The sequence below is a fragment of the Gymnoscopelus microlampas genome (genome assembly GCF_963454915.1).
Source record: "Gymnoscopelus microlampas genome assembly, chromosome: 12".
NCBI lineage: Eukaryota > Metazoa > Chordata > Actinopteri > Myctophiformes > Myctophidae > Gymnoscopelus > Gymnoscopelus microlampas.
In genome coordinates this window covers 54,502,432-54,523,695 of record NC_139949.1, presented here as the reverse complement: position 1 = coordinate 54,523,695, position 21,264 = coordinate 54,502,432, and the positions used below count along the sequence as shown (strand labels likewise).

At 44.4% G+C, this 21,264-nt stretch overlaps 1 protein-coding gene across 1 annotated transcript in view; it reads right to left on the bottom strand.

Moving 5' to 3' along the window:
* Positions 1-2,493: 2,493 nt before the first annotated feature.
* Positions 2,494-21,264, bottom strand: part of LOC311057466 (sodium/potassium/calcium exchanger 3) — a gene marked incomplete at its 5' end in the record, with an annotated part of 58,080 nt that continues 39,309 nt past the window's right edge. Inside the window, 9 exons of the mRNA XM_084074423.1 lie at positions 2,494-2,615; positions 3,471-3,536; positions 4,191-4,303; positions 6,411-6,525; positions 13,411-13,577; positions 14,377-14,665; positions 15,028-15,185; positions 15,512-15,666; positions 18,214-18,267. Of these exons, the coding sequence (XP_083930549.1) occupies positions 2,505-2,615; positions 3,471-3,536; positions 4,191-4,303; positions 6,411-6,525; positions 13,411-13,577; positions 14,377-14,665; positions 15,028-15,185; positions 15,512-15,666; positions 18,214-18,267 (1,228 nt within the window). The 3' untranslated portion in view covers positions 2,494-2,504. The remainder of the gene's footprint in view (positions 2,616-3,470; positions 3,537-4,190; positions 4,304-6,410; positions 6,526-13,410; positions 13,578-14,376; positions 14,666-15,027; positions 15,186-15,511; positions 15,667-18,213; positions 18,268-21,264) is intronic.

Genomic DNA, 21,264 nt, shown 5'->3' with positions numbered 1-21,264 from the left:
CTGCCATGTCATGACTTTATAATATCCTGCCATGTCATGACTCTATAAGGACCGATAAACCACCCTATTGATCATCTGTCATCCAATATGGGACTCATACTGTATCTATAGTTAATCACTGCACTGTACCAATCTGAACAACGTTGTGCTAATGGATGGAAACATAATTAATAAAGGTTTTAGAGCAGTTACATGTGTAAAACATCACCCACGCCTATCCCTACAGATCTGCACATACAGCCTCACATGTTACAGTACATTACAACCATGTAGTTATTACTATCTTCATTTACTTATTGATTTGTTGTTTTTTTTGCTTCAGGAGAGAGGAATGTCCGACGGGAAGAACCGGTTTTAACAGTCTTGCATTCTCAGCCAAATTAATCACCTTACATGTGAATTATGAGAGATGGAATCACTACTACAACCAAACATGTATTTCCGGGTAGATAACACAGGCAGCGTGGCATTGGAGTAGTATTATTATTATTATTATTAGTAGTAGTATTATTCATTAACCTTATGTCTGGAAGAACAGGACACTTTATGATATTGTTATTGACTATTAGAAATATATTATTTTGTTCAACAGACATAGCTAATGTTCTGGACACTGTATTTTATCATGTGTAAATATAATATCCATAGACATTCTATCCGTAAATACCGCTCTACACGTTTGTTTACAAACATTCTGATCCGGTCTATACTTGTGGGGAAAACAGCCGATGTGCAAGCTCACAACGCGTCGCATTGTGCCTTGTGTACCTCATCTCTATTTTCAGCGCATGGCACCGGCGTACTATAAAACTGTGCCAAACTTCCCTAGCAAAATAAAGCTGTAGCGGCAAAGTTAAGGAAAGTTCAACTTTGACGCTGCGTCAGGGCGAGACAGAGTGGTCAGCCAACCAGAAGCCTGCTGTGCTTTGAAACAGGCAAACGCAGGAAGGTGATGTGAATGTTTCAGAGTTGTACACAAACCCATTTAGTGGAAAGACAGCCTGGTTCCAGACGAATCTGCCTTTGCAAAATTGCATCGCACTTTAGCCCTCGGCAGATTAGGTCTGGCCCCCCTCAATAGAGATTTCATTTCTCTCCCTCCGAAGTCGTGAGGGACCAATCAGGGCCCAGTATCCAAATGTGGGCGGGCTTATCACCTTATTTGGATCTTTTTGTAACCACCCCTTGGAAAAAAATCTATCGTTGATAGGGACCAGACTAATATCCACACAGTGTGTCGTGTGATATTGTCTGGCCACGCGAGGCTAGTGGAAAGATTACCCAGCGGTACAAATCGTGATCGCAGCTGGTTGCCAATTCAGCGTCAGTCTTTAACTCTTTGACTGCCATGGATGCGTTTCCGTGTCGAATTCTGCCAAGGCGCAGCCTGCTGTTTTTGTTTCTTTTTTATTCCACCAGATGGCGTTCTTACCCAGCCTATGGATGGTCTCTTCACAGCGAGTGAATGAGAGAAGCAGAAATTACATAATTTTACTACATGAAAGCTAATAAAAGGATATCTTTATTCCCCCAATACTACGGGAACCCTGTGCGTGTAACGAGCGAGAATATTCACAGAGAATATTCCATGATTTTTCAAAGGTACAGTAAAAATCGCCCGTTTTCGCTGGCAGCAGTGGCACACTATTACTCTGGCAGTTAAAGAATTAATTTAGGCCTAGATTTTTTGGGGGCAATTTTCGCCCCTACAATGACGTGTCCCAAAAATAGGGAGGGACATCAAGGTTGAAAATGGTTAACCATGTCAGGAGCTGTACTACTATCTACCTATGATGGGAGCGCTCTCTCTCTCTCTCTCTCTCTCTCTCTCTCTCTCTCTCTCCCCACCCCCCAAACTGTTGGCTCCCAACTGTCAAACGCTTTCGCCAAACAGTCTGTAGATCGGAAGCGCTGAAAATGAGCAGTAAATAAAGCCACCCGCCTAAAATTCAGTCTTGTCTTTCCAGTCACGTAAATAACTCATGAACAGAAATGTTTAGATGACAGATTCCTGTCAAAACCTTTGTGATGCGCAGTTACACACTCTCTGTAGCAGTTGAAGATTGTGGAAGAGACCAGGTCGTACTAGAACAACCTCTCAAAGAGGTTAGGGTCAGTTCTGATGACAACCTCTCAAAGATGTTAGGGTCAGTTCTGATGACAACCTCTCAAAGAGGTTAGGGTCAGTTCTGATGACAACCTCTCAAAGAGGTTAGGGTCAGTTCTGATGACAACCTCTCAAAGAGGTTAGGGTCAGTTCTGATGACAACCTCTCAAAGAGGTTAGGGTCAGTTCTGATGACAACCTCTCAAAGAGGTTAGGGTCCACCTTGGAGTCCCCAACCTCCAGTAGACCAACCCCTGCTCTAACTCTAACATACTGTGTCCATCTTATTTTACATGACTGAAAAGGGCTGAATCCTCTTTTATACTTAGTCGTAAATCTGTTGACTTCGGAGGACAACGAGATCGCACGACGAAGTATAAAGTAAGTCTTGTAGAAGATCACATCTGTCCGAAGAGCACGGAAAAGAGCAGGAAGACGGCGTAGAGGAACAGAAGACCCAGGCCCAGCCGGCGGTCCAGCTTCCAGTGGTTCAGATGGACACTCATCACCTGGAGGAACACATGGAGATGGTTTACTGGAGGAACACATGGAGATGGTTTACTGGAGGAACACATGGAGATGGTTACTAGAGGAACATTGATTTAATCCATTATTTAAAACAAATATCTATAATGTAATATAACTATCGTTATTGACTAATAATCTATACCTATATTAGGCATGTTTTTATGGACAAAGATGTAGAAAAAGTTGTTGTGAGATGAAATATAAAATAAGTCTTCAAAAAAAAAAGTTTAACCTGTGATTTTAATTTCTTCGATTAATTAAAAAACAAATCTATAGCATAATAAGAAAATAATGTCAGTAGTCGCAGCCCTTGTTGACACAAAACAACCCAGAAATTATACGTTTTGTCTAAGAGTCAACAACACTGCAGTGCATTTCTTCACTACAATGTTCTAATATGATCCTTGCATGACATCTGTGGACAGTGAGTGAAGTACTGACTGTTAGGAAGACATATAGTGAGGGTACTGACCGTGAGGAAGACATAAGGTGAAGTACTGACCATTAGGAAGACATAAGGTGAAGCACTGACCGTGAGGAAGACATATAGTGAAGTACTGACGATTAGGAACACATAAGGTGAAGTACTGACAGTGAGGAAGACATATAGTGAAGTACTGACCGTTAGGAAGACATACAGTGAGGGTACTGACCGTTAGGAAGACATATAGTGAGGGTACTAACTGTTAGGAAGACATAAAGTGAAGTACTGACCATTAGGAAGACATATAGTGAAGCACTGACCGTTAGGAAGACATACAGTCAGGGTACTTACCGTTAGGAAGACATATAGTGAGGGTACTAACCATTAGGAAGACATAAGGTGAAGTACTGACCGTGAGGAAGACAGAGGCCAGCAGTAGGATGACAGAATACACCAATCCTTTGTTGTTGATGGAGATCTGAAGGAGAACACATTAGTATGACCATATCATGTCTGTCTGTCTGTCTGTCTGTCTGTCTGTCTGTCTGTCTGTCTGTCTGTCTGTCTGTCTGTCTGTCTGTCTGTCTGCACTGCTTTATCGCCATCTCCCTGCAGTTCATCATCATGTCATTGGAATAAACATAATCTGGATTATATCCCGGGATGGTTTTGTGAACGCCATTTGGTGCCCCCCCAAGGGTTGGTGCCCTGTGCTTCAGCCCCTCAAGCCCGTTGGATAAGCCACCACTGACAGTATGCGATACTGCAGAGCCAGAGACCAGTGTTGCCATGTCCGCTTATTATAAGCGACTTTGAATATGGTTTGTGACACCAAGAGTATAGATTCAACAAGGGTTTATTACTGCCTGGGCTGGAGGAGTGAATGCTATGGACTGAGTGAATGCTATGGACTGAGTGAACGCTATGGACTAAGTGAACGCTATGGACTGAGTGCAGGGGCGGAAATCTGGCTTCGCGTGCGACTTTTACAGTACTTCACAGTACTGTGCAACAACACACACACAGACAATACTAATAATACAAAGTACTGTTCTACAACACACACACACACACACACACACACACACACACAATACTAATAATACAAAGGAAAAAGGGTGTGGCGGCCTACCGTTGATCCATGGTCCACTATCAGGGTGCGTAAGGCCCAGGGGAATCCCAGACCCAGCAGGATGTCAAAGATGTTACTGCCTATGGAGTTAGACACCGCCATGTCCCCCATGCCTACACACACACACACACACACACACACACACACACACACACACACACACACACACACACACACACACACACACACACACACACACACACACACACACACACAAAGCCCACAGAGCAATGGAAGAACAACACAACAGGTTCAGCTGCAGTGGTGGAAGCACTGAGATTAGTTTATACTGAAGTACAAGTAGCTATAAGAAGTATAAGAGCATTGGCACCAAAATAGTAAAAGTAAAAGCCTTAGTAAAAGTACTCATTAAGAATGGCCCGTTTAACATGACTTGATGATGACCGGCAGCGGTTCCGGTAGGAGACACAAAGAGTCTCCTTTGTGTCTCCTACCGGAACCGCTGCCTACCAATCCGCTGGTTATCAAATGATTTGCTTAGGAATGAGACAAAAAATAAAAAAATATCCATGAATTCAAGTCTCCATGGGGTGACTAATACATAGGAAAAAAAAATCATTGTGGGGGTCCCTATCCCTTTAAGTACAGTACTTAAGTTAATATACTTAATTACTTTCCAGGACTGCCCAGCAGCACAGTTTTAATCCGACTGTCAAAGAAAACCTTCCAGCCGTGCTGCTCTAATGCTAATCACCATGCTAGCTCCATGTGCTGCTAATGCTAATCCCCATGCTAGCTCCATGTGCTGCTAATGCTAATCCCCATGCTAGCTCCCTGGTCACCCCTGGACTTGGCAGAGACCAGGAGTTCATTATTAGATAACTGTCTGTGGCTGTTTTATCTACTGCTTTGTTGTTTATGTCATTATAAAACCTCATTTAACACACAGCGGAACCCGGGGTGTTAATTTAACTTTAAAAGTGTGAAAAAAAGACAACATAAAAGGTCACTTGCTGGGGGACGAGCGTTGTTGGAAAGCGTTGTGGTCATAAAACAATGAAGGCATTCTGTGCTGTCTGCATGCTGACTAGACCCCTGCAAATACTTGAATCACTGCCAACAATGAATCAAGTTCATTAAGTCAGTAAACTTAGTTTCTCTGAGGTCCAGACTGTGTTCAGTTGGTTTTGTTGTGACATATAAGACACAGAACAATGAAGCAATAACTCACTAGAGGATTTTGGAACCGCTAAGGGACGTTGTTAGGACTGGGAGGCATGCGTTAATCCGACAGACCTTTTCTCCGACTATGTGGCATCCGCGTGCGGTTAGGGTTAGGGTGCGGGTTTGGTTCGGGTTTAGTATTGAAACGTCGGAGCGCTGCGCTGTCGGAGGAATGCGCTGTCGGACTAACGTACTGCACCCGTTAGGACTGACGCATAGCCTAGTGTCTACAACCCTCTTAGCTGCAAATCGCTGTAAACCACGGCCTCACGTTGCTTATTGCTTTTACATAATGGTTACCAAATATATGGCAACATGAGAATCGTGAACCTACTGTATAGGCCTAACATTCAAAACAGTTTTAACTAATACTTTCACTACAAGAGAAAAGTTTAAAAGAAAGTAGTGCCTGTGACTGACTGAACAAAGCAGGAAGTTGCTGTGAGAATAAATGGAAGGTACCAAACGGTACACGATGCGTTACCAATGATACTAATGAAGGCTCTGCTCCATTCTGGTCAAACAGAGCCAGGGTGTTGACTCACTCTCTGCTACACCAGTGGGTCTCAAAGTGTGGTCCAGGGACCCTCGTGGGTCCCTGAGGGGGTTCCAGATGGATCCCTTACAGGTGTGTCCATCTGGTTCCATTTGTACACTGTCAGAGTTATGGGGGTCCTTGATATTAAAAGATCTGAGAACCACTGTGCTACACTAAATGGAACAGAGCCTTCATTAGAACCACTGTGCTACACTAAATGGAACAGAGCCTTCATTAGAACCACTGTGCTACACTAAATGGAACAGAGCCTTCATTAGAACCACTGTGCTACACTAAATGGAACAGAGCCTTCATTAGAACCACTGTGCTACACTAAATGGAACAGAGCCTTCATCAGAATCATTGGTAACACCTGTGAAGGAAGTAAGGAAGAGGCCCGATTTCTTTCCAATATTATTTATTTCTATGAAAAGAATATTCATAGGCGCAGTAACAGACACAAGGGGGCAGCAGAGAGCGTGAGAGGTGTGTTGTACCTTGTCGGGCTACGATGAGGCTGGCCATGCAGTCTGGTACGCTGGTCCCTGCTGCCAGGAAGGTGATGCCCATGATGTAGTCTGGGATGCCCAGCGTGAAGCTGATGATGCTCACCTTTAAACAACGTCAATAACACAATGATCACCTTTAAACAATAACAATCGTGACTACTAATTGAAGCCGAGGCCGAATTGGGCCAAATCGCATGGATGAGCCCTGACAGCACATGGTTGGTGCTACAGACTCCAAATTTCGCACACAGATAGCTCAGACCTTTGCCTACGATCTTAGCTAGGCCTCGACCCGACCCGATATGCGGTTTTCCGGAACCAACGCGAAAGGTTCGGAATCTCCATATGCGGAGTCCTGACTACTAATTGAAGCCAATGGACGCCGAATCCAAATTGGCCCGAATCGCATGGATGAGCCCTGAAAGCACATGGTTGGTGCTACAGACTCCAAATTTCGCACACAGAGGTTTGGAATCTCCGTATGCGGAGATGACTGACATCGGGCTGTTCCGGAGCAAGCGCTGACTCATTGTGACATCACTTCATAAAAGGCATCACATACACTAGATGAGTCAACAAAAAATCTCTGAGTGTGGCATAAACTATAGTCTTTCTTCCTCTCACTCCGAGGTGACAGATGAAAGTATATAAGCCGGCTTCTAAGCTAAGTCCAGCACTCTTGACAGACCTCTGCATATAGTCTATAAGCAGCTCTCAAAAAAATGAGTACTCCAGAAAAGCTACCAAAGCTAAAACCCGGTGAAGGAGAAATAATTCGTAACAACTTGGTACTTCTAAATTATCAGTGCAAGTTCATGGAAAGCCGGAAGGAATTGCAGGAGCAGGCCTTCAAGACATCGACTCAAGTCCTTCTTTATATACAAAAACTGGAGCAGGAAAAAAGAAAAATGAACCAAAGAATTACAAAACTCGATTGGGATGCGAAATGGAAAGCTAATAAGGCTGTTGCTGGGGATCAGATGGGACAGTCAACATCTGCTGGCCAGACAGGAGGAGCAGACGGAGGAGGAGACAGTGTTCCTGGGGAGCAGATGGAACAGTCAACATCTGGTGGGAAGACAGGAGGAGGAGACAGTTTTTTTGATGAGATCGGTGATGAAGAATTAATTAACTGTGCTGCTTTTACTGAAGAAAACAAGGATCAGTCAAGATCTGAGTTGGATGAGGTGCAGACGGGGGAGACAAACATAAGACAAGCTAAATCAACAGCACAAGACCAACAAAAAACAAGTTCTCCAAAAAAACTCAAGCTGAACTCTCCCGCTACAAAAAATAAAAGAGCAACAAAGCGTGGGACTGGGATGATGACTTGAATGATGCAGATTTATGCAGGCTGCATATTCTGCTTAAAGAAGAAACAAACAAAAAGCGACAGAGATATATGCCATATATGGGCATAAAAGGACACATACAAACAGATACATAGATCCCCATATATGGGCATGAAAGGGAAACAGACAGACAGATCCAGAGATCTCCATAATAAAGTCAAAACGGGTCCAATGACAACAGGTATAATGGGGTTTGCATTAAAGGGGGAACCGGCACTGTGTCTGCAACACAGTCAAAGGCACAGACAGATACAGAGATCTCCATTATGGGCATAAAGGGACACAGACAACCAGATACAGAGATCTCCATATATGGGCATAAAACTATGACAACAGGTATAATGGGGTTTGCATCAAAGGGGGAACCGGCACTGTGTCTGAAACACAATTTCGCACGCAGATAGCTCAGACCTTTGCCTACGTTCTTAGCTAGGCTTCGACCCGACCCGATATGCGGTTTTCCGGAACTAACGCAAAAGGTTTGGAATCTCCGTATGCGGAGATGACTGACATCGGGCTGTTTCGGAGCAAGCGCTGACTCATTGTGACATCACTTCATAAAAGGCTCTGACATCACATACGCTAGATGAGTCAACACAAAATCTCTCTGAGTGACCCTCTCACCTTCATTAGACGACAGTTCCCTATCCGCTTAGCATTCTCTGTTACAATCAATAAGGGTCAGGGCCAAGAGAATGAACGAGTTGGCATCTACTTGCCTAAACCTGTGTTCGCTCATGGCCAACTCTACACAGCCTTCTCTAGAGGAAAGAGAGCCAGCGCTGTAAAAGTTTTCATTGTGGATAATGACAAGGGCATTACTGACAACATTGTTTATAGCGAACTCCTTTAGGATAATGGGCATAAATGGACACAGACAGACACAGAGATCTCCATATACTGGCATAAAAGGGACACACCCAGAGACATACAGAGATGTCCATATATCACAGACACAGATAGCTCCATATATGGGCATAAATGCACACACAGATGGGCATAAATGGACACAGGCAAACAGATGGCCAAAACGGGTCCTATGACAACAGGTATAATGGGGTTTGATTTAAAGGGTGGAGCATTCATTCCCTATTTACATCGTTCCTGTGTAGGCCGGTCCCCGACTAGACCCTCGGCCACCCGAAGGGGGCGGCCGAGCTTCTAGTAACATGAATTATCATTATTATTGATTCTCTCTGCTCACTAGAACCAATTATGAGAACTTCTGTCTTATCCTCATTTAGCTTAAGAAAGTTCTCACTCATCCAGCATTTGATACTGGACAGACAGGTCAACAACGGGTCTAGAGCACAAGGGTCGTCTGGACCTACAGAGATATATAGCTGGGTATCGTCAGCATAGAAATTGAAATTCACTCCGTGATCGGTGATGAGTTCTCCCAGCGGCAGTATATACAGGGAGAATAATAAAGGACCAAGAATTGAGCCCTGTGGAATACCAGAACAGATGTCGTGTTTGTCTAAGTCAAAATCAGCTAGACTGACTGAGTCAAAGTCAGCTAGACTGACTGAGTCAAAGTCAGCTAGACTGACTGAGTCAAAGTCAGCTAGACTCACAAAATAGCTTCTGCCTGTTAGGTAGGAGTAAAACCAATACAGGGCCGTGCCTGACACACCAATCCAGTACTCCAGGCGTTGTATTAAAATTGTGTGATCAATATTGTATCAAATGCAGCCGTTAAATGAAAGTAGGAGAACGGATAAATTGTTGTCGTCAGCGGACACCCTGAGATCATTAATTAGTGCTGTTTCTGTGCTGTGACCTTTCCTGAAGCCAGATTGGAATTTGTTATGAACCTTATTGTTCTGTAGAAACACATCCAATTGATGAAAGATAGTTTTTTCTAAGACCTTGCCCAGAAAAGGCAGATCAGAAATAGATCTATAATTACCCAGCACAGAGGGATCAAGGTTGTGTTTCTTGAGTAATGGCCTGACTACAGCCGTTTCCAGTGAGTCTGGAAAGACGCCTGATTGTAGAGAGCTGTTTACAATTTTTAGGATATCTCCAATCACACTGTCTAAAACCTCTTTGAGAAAGGAGGTGGGGATTGCATCCAGTGAACAGGAGGATGATGTCATCTGTGATATGGTTTTGCGGTGTTCCTGTTCATCAATTGCACAGAATGATATTAGGCTTCCCCTGGAGTGATCTACACTTTTACACCAGGCACCATTCGCCGCATTTGCAGTTCGAGAGTTGGTGCTAGCAGCAACATTCATAAGATACCAGCTCGAATGTTGAAAATGTTATCATAAAAAGATGCAAACTCATTACACTTAGCTTTAGAAGCAGGGAGCGACTCCTTGTAGGCCTGGGGGGGTTTAAAAGACATTCAATGGTAGAGAACAAGACTCTGGCATTTTGCTTGTCATTAATAATCAGGGGTGCACATAACTTTGTTGGTCTAGTCCTCAGAAGAGCACCTGGAGTTATTACTTGGTGCGCGCCAAATAAATGGTCAATAAAAGGTCCGTTGCCCCCCGGCCGGGGGGGGTGCTTGAGAAAAAATGTAAATGTTGTAGCGCCCTGCTTCTAAATTCCGTCGTTTTTCGCAGTTTTTTTTCTTCTTCACGCCGTTTGGTGCACCCACCAAGGTTGCTGCCCTGTGCTGCTCTGCTTTTATCCGCCAGATTGGGACGTTCACGGCATATTTTGTACCATCACGGTGCATTAATCAACGTAGATGCGAGGCAACACTCACACAATCACGTGCAGCATGCGTCCCCTCCCCTCCCCCTGCGCCTAATGGCTGTACATGGGGCCGACGTATGCTTTAGCGTGATTGTGTGAGTGTGGCTTCAGGAAGTAAATTCCTAGCCTCGATCTCCAGGCTTTTATTTTTTAGTTTTGCACCTGCGCACCAGTTATGTGCACCCCTGTTAATAATGCCTGAAAAATATGCCTGCCTTCCCAAACGCAGGGCTTTGTTATAGGCAGCTGTTGACTTCTTAAACATCTCTAGGTGGATAGTGAGTTTGTTTCTTCTCCAAACTCGCTCAGCTCTACGACATTCTTTCTTGAGTGAGTGCACATGCCCGTTGATCCAGGGTGTTACTCTAGAGTTAAGTTTCTTTTTAGTTTTCATAGGGGCCGGGCCACTATGTCGAGAGCTGACTCTAATTTAAGATTAAAATGTTGAACCACGGCCTAGGCCGTGGCGTCGCGGTCTAGGCACCCTTGGTTGAAATCCCTTAACAGACAGCGTGCCGCGGGTTCGCGTCCCGTTCCCGACGGCCTTTGCTGCGTGTCTTCCCCCATCTCTCTCCCCATTTCCTGTCAGACTACTTTCTCTGTCCCTCTCCAAATAAAGCAATAAAAGCCCCAAAAAAAATCTTAAAAAAAAAAAAAAATGTTGAACCACATCATTCACTGAGGGAGCATCAGGTAGGGAGGGTGCACATGCCAGATGACGAGGAAACTCGTTGGGTGCAGATGAGCTGAACAAACGTTTTTTTTGAGTGGTGCCAACCACTCCTACATTTGACTTTGTCCGTCCGTCCGTCCGTCCGTCCGTCCGTCCGTATGTCCGTAATATCTCCAGAAATCAGAGATCTGTCATAATTAGTGGAACAGATAGATACAAGTTCTGATATTTCTGTAGGAAATATAGGAGATACCTACCATGTAGTAAGACTATAGGAGATATCTACCATGTAGTAGGACTATAGGAGATATCTACCATGTAGTAGGACTATAGGAGATATCTACCATGTAGTAGGACTATAGGAGAGACCTACCATCCACACCATGTGGTAGGACCATAGGAGAGACCTACCATCCACACCATGTGGTAGGACTATAGGAGAGACCTACCATCCACACCATGTGGTAGGACCATAGGAGAGACCTACCATCCACACCATGTGGTAGGACTATAGGAGAGACCTACCATCCACACCATGTGGTAGGACTATAGGAGAGACCTACCATCCACACCATGTGGTAGGACTATAGGAGAGACCTACCATGTGGTAGGACTATAGGAGAGACCTACCATCCACACCATGTGGTAGGACTATAGGAGAGACCTACCATCCACACCATGTGGTAGGACTATAGGAGAGACCTACCATCCACACCATGTGGTAGGACTATAGGAGAGACCTACCATCCACACCATGTGGTAGGACTATAGGAGAGACCTACCATCCACACCATGTGGTAGGACCATAGGAGAGACCTACCATCCACACCATGTGGTAGGACTATAGGAGAGACCTACCATCCACACCATGTGGTAGGACTATAGGAGAGACCTACCATCCACACCATGTGGTAGGACTATAGGAGAGACCTACCATGTGGTAGGACTATAGGAGAGACCTACCATCCACACCATGTGGTAGGACTATAGGAGATACCTACCATCCACACCATGTGGTAGGACTATAGGAGAGACCTACCATCCACACCATGTGGTAGGACTATAGGAGAGACCTACCATGTGGTAGGACTATAGGAGAGACCTACCATCCACACCATGTGGTAGGACTATAGGAGATACCTACCATCCACACCATGTGGTAGGACTATAGGAGAGACCTACCATCCACACCATGTGGTAGGACTATAGGAGAGACCTACCATCCACACCATGTGGTAGGACTATAGGAGAGACCTACCATCCACACCATGTGGTAGGACCATAGGAGAGACCTACCATCCACACCATGTGGTAGGACTATAGGAGATACCTACCATCCACACCATGTGGTAGGACTATAGGAGAGACCTACCATCCACACCATGTGGTAGGACTATAGGAGAGACCTACCATCCACACCATGTGGTAGGACTATAGGAGAGACCTACCATCCACACCATGTGGTAGGACTATAGGAGAGACCTACCATGTGGTAGGACTATAGGAGAGACCTACCATCCACACCATGTGGTAGGACTATAGGAGATACCTACCATCCACACCATGTGGTAGGACTATAGGAGAGACCTACCATCCACACCATGTGGTAGGACTATAGGAGAGACCTACCATCCACACCATGTGGTAGGACTATAGGAGAGACCTACCATCCACACCATGTGGTAGGACTATAGGAGAGACCTACCATGTGGTAGGACTATAGGAGAGACCTACCATCCACACCATGTGGTAGGACTATAGGAGAGACCTACCATCCACACCATGTGGTAGGACTATAGGAGAGACCTACCATCCACACCATGTGGTAGGACTATAGGAGAGACCTACCATCCACACCATGTGGTAGGACTATAGGAGAGACCTACCATCCACACCATGTGGTAGGACTATAGGAGAGACCTACCATCCACACCATGTGGTAGGACTATAGGAGAGACCTACCATCCACACCATGTGGTAGGACTATAGGAGAGACCTACCATCCACACCATGTGGTAGGACTATAGGAGAGACCTACCATGTGGTAGGACTATAGGAGAGACCTACCATCCACACCATGTGGTAGGACTATAGGAGAGACCTACCATCCACACCATGTGGTAGGACTATAGGAGAGACCTACCATGTGGTAGGACTATAGGAGAGACCTACCATCCACACCATGTGGTAGGACTATAGGAGATACCTACCATCCACACCATGTGGTAGGACTATAGGAGAGACCTACCATCCACACCATGTGGTAGGAGAAGATGGCGATCCAGAGGGTTGAGGCGATGAAGGTGACCATGAACCAGCGATGCCAGCGGGGCAGCATGCAGTTTGGCACCGTGAGGTAGAGGAGGAGGATGAGAGGCCAGGAGATCAACCACCTGACCCGGGCACAGCCCCCACCTACACACACACACACACACACACACACACACACACACACACACACACACACACACACACACACACACACACACACACACACACACACACACACACACACACACACGTCATTGTCATGTCAGTTGGATGGTCCGTCCACCTTTGGTTCCAAACAACTTTTCCCAAAACTACAGACTGGACTGGCATTTACTGTACCTTCATGTTCCCACTCACTCTCCCAGAACCATTTGGTATCCCACATTAAAACCCTGTCCTTCTAAACCCAGAACCATTTGGTATCCCACATTAAAACCCTGTCCTTCTAAACCCAGAAACATTTGGTATCCCACATTAAAACCCTGTCCGTCTAAACCCAGAACCATTTGGTATCCCACATTAAAACCTCTCTCCTTCTAAACCCAGAACCATTTGGTATCCCACATTAAAACCCTGTCCGTCTAAACCCAGAAACATTTGGTATCCCACATTAAAACCTCTCTCCTTCTAAACCCAGAAACATTTGGTATCCCACATTAAAACCTCTCTCCTTCTAAACCCAGAACCATTTGGTATCCCACATTAAAACCCTGTCCTTCTAAACCCAGAACCATTTGGTATCCCACATTTAAAGGTGTGGATAAAGCCCAGACAACATGCTCACCTGGCAGACGTAGAGTTAAAAGGTGTGGATAAAGCCCAGACAACATGCTCACCTGGCAGACGTAGAGTTAAAAGGTGTGGATAAAGCCCAGACAACATGCTCACCTGGCAGACGTAGAGTTAAAAGGTGTGGATAAAGCCCAGACAACAACATGCTCACCTGGCAGACGTAGAGGACTGAACGAAGCATCTTCATCCTCCTCTTCCTCAGTCTGACAGCCCTCCACCCCTCCTGGCTTCTCTGTAGAACCTCCAGCAGCTCCATCAGGAGGAGGACACTGTTTCTCCACACCTCCACCTCCTCCTCCTCCTCCTCCTCTTCCTCCTCCGTTCTCCAGACTGCAGGAGCCCCCTGCAGCCTTCACCCCGTTGCTGGTGGACTCTAACCTGGACCTGGGGACAGCCTCGCCCTCCAGCTGGTCCTTGGGGTCCCCGATCAACCTCAGTCTCTGGAGACCATGGAGAGACACATGATCGTCTGTACTTAAATATAGCTTTCTGTTTGTAAACAAGGGTTCAAACCCACTCGCTTGCATTTCCATCAGCAAATATTCACATGGGAGTTTGAAATAGAATCCCTTTGAACACACCCTCGCGTTGTTATTGTCTGTCTGTCTGTCTGTCTGTCTGTCTGTCTGTCTGTCTGTCTGTCTGTCTGTCTGTCTGGCTGGCTGTATGCCAGTCTGAATGTGTCTGTCTGGCTGTATACCAGTCTGTCTGTCTGTCTGTCTGTCTGTCTGTCTGTCTGTCTGTCTGTCTGTCTGTCTGTATACCAGTCTGTCTGTGTGTCTGTCTGTCTGTCTGTGTGTACCTCACTGATGAGCACGCGGGAGGCCATGGAGAGCCTGGTGCGCGGGGAGAAGTGAGGAGAGATCATGATGCGTAGACCAGCCTCACTGAACGACATTCTGTGAGGATTCAGCATGAGAAGCTCATCTACCATCAGTACCGGAGACCCCTCCTCATTACCTGTAGAGACACACACACACACACACACACACACACACACACACACACACACACACACACACACACACACACACACACACACACACACACACACACACACACACACACACACACACACACACACACACTTAGGATACCTTTACTGTAATATAAAAGTAGGATACCTTTACTGTAATATAAAAGTAGGATACCTTTACTGTAATATAAAAGTAGGATACCTTTACTGTAATATAAAAGTAGGGTACCTTTACTGTAATATAAAAGTAGGATACCTTTATTGTAATATAAAAGTAGGATACCTTTACTGTAATATAAAAGTAGGATACCTTTATTGAGCAGCATCATGGAGGGCTTACAGGCTGGCCCCTCTTCATCTCCTCTCATCTTCTGGACCCTGCGTGCCTCTGAGCCAGGGCAGCATGCCAGACACCCTCCACTACTGAGCTGACGCTTCACGTACGCCAGGATCTGGGAGTTGAACCTGCAACCACAAGATGCAACGCTCACTAACTCCTTTTAACCCGTTGAGACCTGAAGCCGATTCTACATGTCTCCTAAATCTCAACAGTTTTCTGAAAAACTTATGTTTCTATATCAGTGGTGCTCAATCTTTTTCACGTCAAGGACCCCCAAAATGATATGTATTTGGCCGCGGACCCCCATCAAAATATTTTGTTCCAGGGACCCCCCAGAAGCAAAGATTTGAGTTAAAAATGTTCGCTTTAAAATATATATATATTCAAAGATTTGCACACATTTTCACGAATTTTCAAAAATAGCAGATCTACAAGCTCGTAGCGCGAGCTTGTAGATCTGCTATTTTTGAATAGCCCAAAGTGTAAAATAATGCTTTTTAGCTCAAATCTAAAAATGACACAGTTCCAGGTCTTAATGGGTTAAAAGCTACAATAGACCATTCTGCCACTAGATGTCACCCTTACACAACAGCTCTGTGGCATAAGGTTTGTTATTTCCTGTTGTGGAAAAAAGTAGTAAAACCTCAGTACTTAAAAATGTAGATACTCCTGGTCAAAATGTTACTCAACTACAAAGTACAAAGTTGCTCTGTGAATTGTGTACTTGAGTTAAAGTACTGGAGTACTTGCTTTAAAGATAATACTTTAAAAGTATTCAAAAGTAGACTGATATGATTAGAGAGTACATTCACATCAGTCAGTGCATTGCTGAATTGAACTTTAGAAACATTCTACTCTATTCAGAGCTCACAACACAGTGCCACGTGAGCTTGCAGATTATATTTTATTATGTACTTTTTGTAGAGAGTCAAAAGCACAATATTTGTTTTTGGGAGAGTTTTTTTTCCTTGGCCTCTAGGGAGTGCACATACAAAGTGATACACAGATCGGTGCAGTTATAGGTAAAAACACGAATAGGCCTGTTATAGCGCCACCATGAAGCTGATTTGAAAATGTTCAAGTTGCATTTCTTCCTCGGCCTAGTGAGAATGTGCGTGCACAATTTCACGGAAATCGCACGCTGTGTTCATGATTTGAGGCATTTTGTTCAAAACGGAGCACTCCTGCAAACTTTGGAAGCCAATCTCAGCCAATCAGGATGGAATATGAAAAATCTTGAAGACCAGTTTTGTTTAATGACTGTAGAGATACTGGCCCTCATTTATCAACGCGGTGCAGCCCGAATAATGAGCGTACGGCGAGATCACCGGACCTTTCGGCATTTATCAATATGTGGGCTTCATCCTACCGTAGGCTGAAATCTCACGTCTGGTCGAGACCAGTTGTTGACGTTGGCTGCGCCCGTTTATTCCATTCTAGACCTGCGGAGCAGCATTGTTTGACTGTCTGACAGGCATCTAGACACATAATCCACTCCTAAATGTATATATCTACACTAATAAATAATGGCTGTGAAAATATATAATTTTATAAAGTAATTTAAACAAACTGCTTTAACAGTCATTCAGATAAGATTGTAGATCTGTCTGTATTGAAAATAGCAGATCTACAAGCTCACAAGCCAGCGTTGCATCGCGACGCGTTGTGAGCTTGTAGATCTGCTATTTTCAAAAATATACGAGCGCTTTTGCGCCGGGAGTCCCGCGGTCATGGACAGTGAGGTCTACAAACTTACAGCAGTTTGTCCTATGTTATAGAGTTATGTCATAGAGAGTTATGTAGGCTACACAACCTGGCTGGGTTAAGGATATAAACCCGACGTGGCGGCACGGAATCACTGCATTCCGCCCGAGTCTCATGTACCGCTACGCTACGGAAAGACGAAGTTGGGCGGGCGCATGTATGTGTGTGTGTGTGTGTGTGTGTGTGTGTGTGTGTGTGTGTGTGTGTGTGTGTGTGTGTGTGTGTGTGTGTGTGTGTGTGTGTGTGTGTGTGTGTGTGTGTGTGTGTGTGTGTGTGTGAGAGCGAGAGAGCGAGAGAGAGAGAGAGGCGTGTGCGTGTGTGGCGAGGCGGGGCGAGCGGGGGAAACATGCTTTTTTTGGGTCGTATTCTGGTTCTTCATGTCGTGAAGTCGGGCGTTTTGTGAATATTTAAGGGCGTGTTATTTAAATGGCGCTCGTTTTCAGACGTGAGATTTATCAAGGCTGGGACCAAATGTACGCTGGGATCAGCTGTGTAGGATTCGTTGATAAATGTGACTTCGACGTTGGTGTACGGCCGAATATATGGAAGAATATACGCCGGTTTATATACGCTGCGTTGATAAATGAGGGCAACTGTGTACCGATTTGATTGATGTTTGGACAAAATCTGTAGGAGTACTGTGTCAAAAGAGGTGTTTTGCAAAAATCGGCCTCCTGGTGGCGCTATAACAGGCCCATGTGAAACATTTGGGGCAGAGGTTCTGCTCTGGCATCCAGGGAGTGTGTGTGCATCAAGCCAACGGTGCCGGAGATTAGCTGTCCACAGACAGAACCACGGACAGACGGACGGACGGACAGCGTGCAATACATAGTCTCGGCCACGCCTATTGACCTGGCGGAGACAATTATAATACTATATATACTATGTATATATAATATAATACTCACTTCATGATGAGGATGTACACTCCATACATGGTCATGAGAAGCAGCGCCTCCCACCTGCAAAACACACACACACACACACACACACACACACACACACACACACACACACACACACACACACACACACACACACACACACACACACACACACACACACACACACACACACACACACACACGGCATTATTGCATGTAGGCCTACTGTATGATATAATAAATAATAATAATAATAATAATAATAATAATAATAATAATAATAGATTTTTTTCATAATGCACTTTACATTTGTAAAAATCTCTAAGTACTACAATAGGCAGTTGCATAAAAAGAAACAACACACGATTAAAAGCATCTGAGAAACTGAAACAAAACAATTAAAAGATGAGGGCATAAAGCCTAGAGGTAAAACCAGTGAAGCTAAAAAAAAATGCTTTGTTAAAAAGGTAGGTCTTTAGTCCTCTCTTTAAGGAGTCAACGACTGTGGTCTCAGGTGAACAGGGTCCACACTCTGTCTCTATAGAGAGTATGTGTTCAGTAACAGGGGTCTGTCTGTCTCTATAGAGTATGTGTTCAGTAACAGGAGTCTGTCTGTCTCTATAGAGTGTATGTGTTCAGTAACAGGAGTCTGTCTGTCTCTATAGAGTATGTGTTCAGTAACAGGAGTCTGTCTGTCTCTATAGAGAGTATGTGTTCAGTAACAGGGGTCTGTCTGTCTCTATAGAGTATGTGTTCAGTAACAGGGGTCTGTCTGTCTCTATAGAGAGTATGTGTTCAGTAACAGGAGTCTGTCTGTCTCTATAGAGTATGTGTTCAGTAACAGAGGTCTGTCTGTCTCTATAGAGTATGTGTTCAGTAACAGAGGTCTGTCTGTCTCTATAGAGTATGTGTTCAGTAACAGAGGTCTGTCTGTCTCTATAGAGTATGTGTTCAGTAACAGGGGTCTGTCTGTCTCTATAGAGAGTATGTGTTCAGTAACAGGAGTCTGTCTGTCTCTATAGAGTATGTGTTCAGTAACAGAGGTCTGTCTGTCTCTATAGAGTATGTGTTCAGTAACAGAGGTCTGTCTGTCTCTATAGAGAGTATGTGTTCAGTAACAGAGGTCTGTCTGTCTCTATAGAGTATGTGTTCAGTAACAGGGGTCTGTCTGTCTCTATAGAGTATGTGTTCAGTAACAGGGGTCTGTCTGTCTCTATAGAGTATGTGTTCAGTAACAGAGGTCTGTCTGTCTCTATAGAGAGTATGTGTTCAGTAACAGGGGTCTGTCTGTCTCTATAGAGTATGTGTTCAGTATCGTGTCAGAAGAGGCCCAAAATGCGGGTTAGCAGGCTGGTTAGTTGTAATAAGAAGTGGAGGAGAAGAGAGGACATCGCGGACCCAGAGTTCCCATCATTGATCATTTATTTCAGCATCAAGTACAACAGCAGAAGAAGCCAGGAGCCGAAGCCCCTGGCCTAACAGCCAAGCAGCCTCACGTCCTACCAGTACTCGTAGCCATGAGTAACATTTTAGTTCATCTTTTAAACTGTCCATTCGCATTTGAATACAAACAAGGGTGGGATGGGGGAGAATCCCCCACCGGCTGTTGACCAATAGTTCTTTGATCACTTTAGACTTCGTGTCTCCAAGATAACAAAAGGCAATGTAAATTAGACTTCACAGCTATCTGAGGCCCTTCATTACCTATGCGAACACCAGTCTGTGTCACTCATGATTCCGCTTACTTAGCTAGGTTACATTTATATCAGATGTTTTACTTGCATACCGTTCATAAAATATAGCAAATAAGGGCTAATATACGACACATCCCCCCACGAAAGACTTATAACGTCTTTCGCAACAAGTATATTAAATAAAACAGTATGAAAGGAAAAACATCAAAAAACAACACTCTCACTTACACTTATACGACCCCCCAAGACCATGGCTCAACTCCAAACAGAACAAAAGACATTCAGTAAGATTCAACTTCAAACAACAAATCAGACAGAACAACTTAGATACAGGCATCAAAGTTACACAATAAAGTCATACAGTGATTTACATTCAATTTCAAAATAAAATAGACAAACTGTTTCACAAAATCAAGAAAGAATATCAGTATCTAGAAACAATATCGGCTTACATCTGTTGCCTATGTCATGGGTCACATGACGCTGGACTGATTTCAGAAGGCAAAATACTGAACCTATTTAAAAATAAAACAAGCTTGAAATACAAAAACAACTCAAAAACCTTATTCAGAGAAAATACATCACTATGCTACAAGACTTTATATCATCTAATGGCCGAACTTTTTCAGCCCACCGAATGAACGCCCAGTTCTTTCCAGGGATAATAAAAATCTTACACAATTTTAATTAGTTCATGGGTTGCAAGATTCTATAACATCCTGTCGACTGGACCGCATCCAGTCTCCCGAACGAACGCTAGTTTGTCCGGGGATGATAAAAATCTTAAACACCCATAAAATAATCAAACGTTATCGCATCAAAATATATTCCTCTTCCAAATCAGTGCATAGGTCTCTCTGTTAACCTTAAACTCTGGAATAAAATGTTACACAGCAAACAAACTTTGATGCTGACAGTCTACAGTTGAATTTATACATTTCACCAAACGATATAACCTTCTCGCATGTACCTCGTCACGGGAGTCGCCCGGTCTTCTCAGCACAAAACTCATGTGTACCTTCAATGAAATAATAATTCACACAGTAAACTCACATAAAATACCAGTGACCAGAAAGTGTCACAACAAAATCCTCACTTTACACTGTCTCTCACGGCAACAAAAATAGACGTTCCGCGGTTTAAATCTCTTTATCACTTTCAAATATAACCTCTCGTCCCATATTGTCAGTGTTCCATCCAAAAATGCTGCTTTGTAGTCTCTTTCTAAATGTCCAAGCGCCTCAGCAAAAAGCTGAGCGCTGTTCCCAGATGGTATCTTGTCCTCCAGCCAAAAAGATAGCCTCTCCATTCTCACCTCTCCTCCCGCCAAATGACGTGTCAGAAGAGGCCCAAAATGCGGGTTAGCAGGCTGGTTAGTTGT